The sequence below is a fragment of the Herpailurus yagouaroundi genome, unplaced genomic scaffold (assembly GCF_014898765.1).
Source record: "Herpailurus yagouaroundi ecotype Mexico unplaced genomic scaffold, PumYag 184, whole genome shotgun sequence".
Lineage (NCBI taxonomy): Eukaryota > Metazoa > Chordata > Mammalia > Carnivora > Felidae > Herpailurus > Herpailurus yagouaroundi.
The window spans coordinates 40,469,076-40,475,604 of NW_024412415.1; the positions used below are offsets into that span (position 1 = coordinate 40,469,076).

Consider the following 6,529-nt stretch of genomic DNA (forward strand, 5'->3'; position numbering starts at 1 on the left):
CACCCACACATGTTCAAAATGGAATTATGATGAAAAGAGGCAGGAGCGTCCACAACAATGTGAGTATACTTAACCCTACTGAACTATACACTTAAATGTTAAAATGATAAATTTCATGTTAAGTATACTTTACCACAATTAAAAATAAAGTTTAAAATGAAAAGGGGTGCCTGGACCACTCAGTTGGTTGAGCGTCTGACTCTTGATTTCAGCTCAGGTCATGATCTTGCCGTTCATGGGATTGAACCCCACACCCAGCTCAGCGCTGAAAGCGTGAAACTGGCTTGGGAGTCTCGCGCTCTCTCTCTCTCTCTCTCTCTCTCTCTCTCTCTCAAAAATAAATAAATAAACATTACAAAAATTAAAATGCAAGGAAAAAAGGTACAGGAGAATACAAAATTGTGTACACAATGTGCTTGCACCTATGTCAAATAATGTTAGGGAAGCAGAGCAAAATATTACCAGTTGTCTTTGTGTGATGAGACTAAGGATGCTTTTCTCCTGGCTTTCTCTATTTTCCTACTTTCTTCTTAGGATCTTATATTTATTGATTTTATTTCTTTAGAAGGTATATACATAGCTTTAAGGGCTCAGAACAGAGTAAGTATCCAATGAGCATCAGCCTCTCCTGATTTTCTGTGAGGCCCCAAGACAGTGGTTGGCAGGTCCTGGGGTGGGGGACAGGCCAAAGTGGGGCCTCTATCCTAAATGGGGAACCTCAGAGTCTCAGAACTGGGAAGGGGAAGAGGCAACAGCAGCTGAGCCGGCACAAGAGGGGAGGGATGGGCCCATCCTCAGCCCCTGTGTATCCCTGGTGAGTCATTCCCCCACCCGGAAAGTGGTGCCTTCCTCTGTGCTCTGTCTGTTGGGGAGCTCAGCCCCTCCCAGGATGACACAGAGGTTTCCAGATGATGCTAGAGCCTAGCCTCAAAGGGGAGAGATGTGACTACAAGTCAGAGGGAAAAGTTCAGGCTTGCTCCCTCTGTCCCCTTTGGTGGTCCATCTTACCCCTTAGGGGTGAGATGTCACTGTAATATATGTGGCCCATCCTCCTCAAGCCCTTACGTTTCCTTTTAACAACACCAAAAGGGATAGGATGTGGATCTCAATAAAACCTGGTTCAAAACTAGATTTTCCTTCTTAAAACAATACTCAGTGGCTTCTTCGCAAAGCCTGGGAGGGAGCCAGAGGGTGGGATGGGAAGACACAGCTCAGAGCAGGGCACCCCGTGCCTGGCCCAGTTATTAGGGAACCTCAGTGTTCAGTGTTGGACAGTAACTTCCTTGAAGGCCAAACAGTCTCGCTCACCTGATTGGATGTGGGGGTGAGGGTAGGTAGGGATCCAGCTTAGACCACCTAGCAGAGAATACTGTTCAACAAATATTTGTAGAATAGAACTCAAGAGAAATGAAGGAGAAAATGGGTTCAGGAAGGCAGTGGAACCATGTTCATGCATTCATTCTACAAACATAGACTGAACACTGTCCCTCGCTTGCCAGCCCTGTGTTGAGAATTTAGACAGATGTTTTCTGCAATAGAGTTTAGCTGCCTGCTGGGAGCCGAGACACTGGCAAGGAGACACAGGGAGGTGAGGGGCAGGACCTTGCCTTTTTTGGGCTTCTGTGCCCGTCCGACTCACTGCTGGGCAGGTTATATGAGATCTAAACCCTTCTCAGCTCAGGCACCTGATATTCTTACCCTCAACTCCGTCTCACTGACAAGCCCCACTCTGAGGCCCAGCCACTAACTTCCTGCAAAGCTGCGATGCTTTTTATCATTTGTATGTGTAACAGAAATTAAATTATCCCTTCCTTCCCCCCGTGGCTAGTCCACCCCTGCCTCACTCCATAGTGGCCTGCATCTGAATGTTTTGCCACAGAAAATAGCAGGCTATACATAAACACTGGGTAGCCACATTGATAAATTAGAAATACAGGCCTGTTGAGGAACAGAACTGGCCTGCTCCCACACTGAATGTTCCCATCACTTCTGAGCCATTCTGTCGGCTTTTTATAATTTTTTGGTCTCCCACCTTGCTATCAGCTATCAGCTATCTGTCAAACTGTCTTTAACAGTTCATATCACTCATCAATGTATATCATGTTCCATGTAAAAAAAAAATTTTTTTTAATTAAAAGCTTGTTAAAATTATGGGTAAAATTAGAGTTCTTAAGCCCTAACTAAAAATTATGGGGCATCTCATATGATTAAAGCATATGAGCTTTAATATAAGCTCTTAGCTCCTCAGAAACCGCTTGTTTCTCTCTTACTCTGAGCTAGTGCCAGGAATGGGGCTACGTACCACCTGTGTTCTGGATGGTTGAGACTGCCAAATAACTGCAGGGCTATGGTGTTAGACATGATCCTTCTAGTTCATGGGCTTCCTTCCACTATTTAAGACTACTCATTTTGAACTGCCAAGCTATGGAATGGCTTGCCCTGGGCTGGGGTAGGGGGAAAGTTGGAGGAGGGGCAGGTTGGGCTCTGTCCCTAGTATTTCTACAGCAGTAAGATCACTGTCTTTTGTTTTATAGATTTGTCTGTAAACTGAGCTTCAAAATACTTCTATAAACCTCGTCTGATCTTCTTACTTCTCTGGGAGGTAGGAAAAACAGACATTTTCCCTCCATTTTGCTGATGTGGCCCAAAGATCCAGTGATCTACTGTGTTGATAGAGGGTGTTGAAGCACCTTGGGTGAGAGCCCAGACACTGGAGCTAGCCTGTCAGGGTTTAATCCCCACTGTGTGACCTTGGGCAAGCTATTTAAGCTCTGTGCCTCAACTTCCTCCTCTGAATAATAGAGATAACAATAGTATCTACTTCATCAGTTTAAGTAGATGAATAGATCAACAATCCTGAGAACAGTGCCTGGCACTTCCTTAGTACAAGTAAGTGTCATTTGTCCTCATGGGCTGAGCTGAGCATCAGGGAGAGGGGTTAGAATTCAGAGCCCTGCAGTCAGTGATGATGACCATGACCTCCTGGTGCATTTGCCAGGCTCAGGGTGAGAGGCTCCCACTGGGCACTTCTCTCCCCTTCTCTGCTCTGGCCTTGCCTAGGCTATACCCTCACTCCAGTCCAGGGAGCCAGCAGGGGAGGAGAGGAGGCACCGGAGGTCTTGAAGCCTGCGATGGCTCAGAGGTGGGGCAGGCACAAAGCATGGCTGGATGTCCCTTAGAAAGCCACCACAGGTGGGCTCCTTTATTGCTGCTGCTGCTGTCCCTGCCACACCTTACCCACTCCTATGCCATCCCCCACTGCCCAGATCCTGCCATGGGGGCTGCTCCTTGCCAGAGCTCTGCCCTCAGGAAGGTGGGGCCAGGGGCCCTGGGGTGGGACAGATGTCCTAGAGGTGAAACGATCAGGGTCTCCTGGTCTGCCCTGGGCTATAGAGCACCCTGGATTTCCAGGCCCTACCTCTTTCCCCCACTTTTCACTCTAAGTCACAGCAGAGGTGATGACTCACTGCCCCACCCCTTACTGCAGCCAACACCCCTTCGAGAGGACCCAGTTGCCAGCCTGGTACTTGGGCTGGGCTGAGCCAGGTCTGCCTCCATTGTTTTCTCTGGACTGAGCCCACCTCTTCTTTGTAGAGATGGGGAAACAGAGACCCAGAGAGGAACAGGTACCCTCCCCAGGTGGCCCTCTGCCCACTGTATGGTCAGGGCAGGTGAGAAGCAGGCCACTCATATGTTGGCCACAAGCCCCAAGCAGAGCACAGCCCGGAACGGAGGGAAGGCCTGGCTTGTTAACTGTCATCCTCCTAGCCACAGGCCCCAGGAAAGGGCCCAGGGAGGGCCAGGATATTGTCTAAGGTTGAGACGGCTGAGTGAAGGACCAGGGAGTCCTCTGTGTGGTTGAAGGGAGGCACCCTCAGGACAGCCTCATTCCCCAGCTCTAACCAGAGAGGTCTCCGCTTTTTCCCATGAGCTGCTGGGGACAGCCAGAGCTTGAGAAGCAGAGGAAAGGTAGAGGCAGGGCTGCTAAAAAACTGAGGGGATCTGGGGTCCAAAGTGGGCTTGCAGGCTGTGTGGCCCATGCCAAGCCATTTCACCTCCACAAGCCTATTGCGTGCCATCATTTCATGGGGGAAAGGATTTGAAGTATGCTTGCACTGAATTTAAGAAAGTTAGCAAGGAATTGCCCAGCCCTGCTGCCTCCTTAAAGGACCCCTAAAGTCTGCAAAGAAGAGAGGTTATATCAGGAAAAAAGAACTGTCATTTGATTACATTAGATCACCTTTTTAAATCCTCCCATTCAGTTGAGATGCTTATTAATATTTATCTGGACTGTATAGCTGGAGAAAATGAGGCTCAGAGAAATAAGATAGCTTGCCCAGTCTCTAGGTAGCAGGGCCAAGATCCCAATTCAAGTTTGTCTGGTCCCCAAACCCATGACCCCCCCTCCCTCCTTCACCTCACATGGCCTCCTCAAGCCCCTATCCATATATTAGATTCTCCTTTTTTAAAAAATATTTTTAGGGGTACCTAGGTGGCTCAGTCAGTTAAGTGTCCAACTTTGGCTCAGGTCATGATATTGCAGTTCCTGAGTTTGAGCCCTACATTAGGCTCTGTGCTGACAGCTCAGAGCCTGGAGCCCACTTTGGATTCTGTGTCTCCCTCTCTCTTCCCCTCCCCTGCTTGTGCTCTGTCTCTCTCTCTTTCTCTCTCAAAAATAAACATTAAAACAATTTTTTTAATTTTTTAAAAGTTTATTTATTTATTTTGAGAAAGAGAGCCTAAGTAGGGGAGGGGCAGAGAAAGAGGGAGGGAGAGAGAGAGAAAGAGAGAGAGAGAGAGAGAGAGAGAGAGAGAATCCCAAGCAGATTCTGCACTGTCAGCTCAGAGCCTGATGCGGGGTTCAAACTCATGATCCCCAAGATCATGACCTGAGCCGAAGTCATACGCTTAACCGACTGAGCCACCCAGGCACCCCTAGATTCTCCTAAAAAGATCCTGCAGTGGGGAGAGGGTCTTTCAGAGAAATCAGGCCTGGGTGTATAGAGGATATCCCTCCCCCCCACCTCACTGTGGAGAAGTTTGCAGAGAAATCAGCACCCCAGGCCAAGGACCCCCTTCATCTTCCAACTCAGAAGGGACAGAAGCCCGGGTCACCTCCACAATAATTAAGACCAAAACATCAACCGCTATATTTATGAGCAAACCTCCTTCCTGGAGCCACACCCCCACCGGCTGCCGTGGGGGAAATTTCAGTGGAGCCAGCCTCCCCAGAGCCCATTCCACTTGTTCAATGCCCCAGCCGTCTTCACTCACCCAAAAGGCATCTCTGAACTGAAGCTGGGGCATCATCTTCAGGCAACTGCCACGGCAAAGCTTGCTCTCCTGCCACAGACAGGGCTGAACGAGGGCCAGGAGCCAGGCGCACCGTCCCAGTCCCGACAGGGCTGGCCCAGGCCCCCCCTCTCTGGCCGGCACCGTCTGCAGCGGCTCAGAAGGCAGCCGCAAGCCAGAGAGGAGCTGCCAGAGGGAGGAAAAGGGCTCAACCTGTTTTGTTTGGGGCTAGAATCAGCAGCAAAATGAGGAAGGAGCAGTACCCTTCCAGGGATGGGAGGGCGGGCCCTGGTGTCCGGCAGGCCCCTCGCCAACCCTATGGTGATGGAGACACAGTCCAGGCTGCAGGACTGAGAGCAGGGATGCCAGCCCCGGCTGGGAGGCAGTAGCCAGCAGGAGAGGCAGGCTGGTGCACAGGCCAGGCGGGAAGGCAGCCTGGGGCCTGCGCAGGAAGGTTTGTGCAACCTCCCCCCCCCCCCCCCCCCGCCCCCGCCCCGCCCGGGGCAGGCACGGGGCCCTCACCCACAGGAAGTGGAGCCGCGGTGCTCCCTGGTGCAGCCCCGCCTGACACCTGCCACTCTGCTGCCCGCCTCCACTTACCCCCTTCCAAAGCCCTAGCTGGGCCATTCTCAGAGCCCATAAACTTACGGAGCCTGAAGCCCACCGAAGGTGTGGGTGAGGTCGGGGCAGGAACCCCAGTGCTGTCACCCACCATCCCAGCCCAATGGCCAAGCCAGGTGCAGAGATGCTAGATCTCCACTCCCCAGCAGCAAACCATACCGGAGGGCTCGCCCAGGTCCAGGACATCACTATCACTCATCAAACCCTGGCTGCCTAGTGCCTCAGTCCACAGCCTGCCCTCAAGGAACTCGCAGCCTGGGGGCAGACAGCCGTGTGCTATTGTTGGGCGGGGGTGGGGGGGGGTGGGGGGGGCGGGGGGTGGAGTGGAAGACAGAGATGGAATGACCAGGTAACTAGCAAGGGAAAACAGCCTGAGGTCTCATAAGCACTGCCCCCCCCCCCACCAAGTCTCCAGATTACACACTCTCTGGGGCAGGAAACCTCCCTCAGGAAATGGAGTCTTCAGGCTGAAGAACGTGGTTGAACTGAGAGACAGGATTATGAAGGCATAGTGTGGGAGTCTGAAAACCCAGGCTGAGGCGCCCATTTTTGTTTTGCCTGGCCCCTACCCTTTAGTGGTCAAGGGACCTTAATCGACCCTCTAACTCTCTGAGTC

General features: G+C 51.3%; 1 protein-coding gene across 1 annotated transcript in view; it reads right to left on the reverse strand.

Moving 5' to 3' along the window:
• The window catches only part of PSTPIP1 (proline-serine-threonine phosphatase interacting protein 1), a 46,147-nt gene extending 40,418 nt beyond the window's left edge, over positions 1-5,729 (reverse strand). Inside the window, exon 1 of the mRNA XM_040492186.1 lies at positions 5,275-5,729. Coding sequence (XP_040348120.1) covers positions 5,275-5,310 — 36 coding nt within the window. The 5' untranslated portion in view covers positions 5,311-5,729. The remainder of the gene's footprint in view (positions 1-5,274) is intronic.
• Positions 5,730-6,529: the final 800 nt, after the last annotated feature.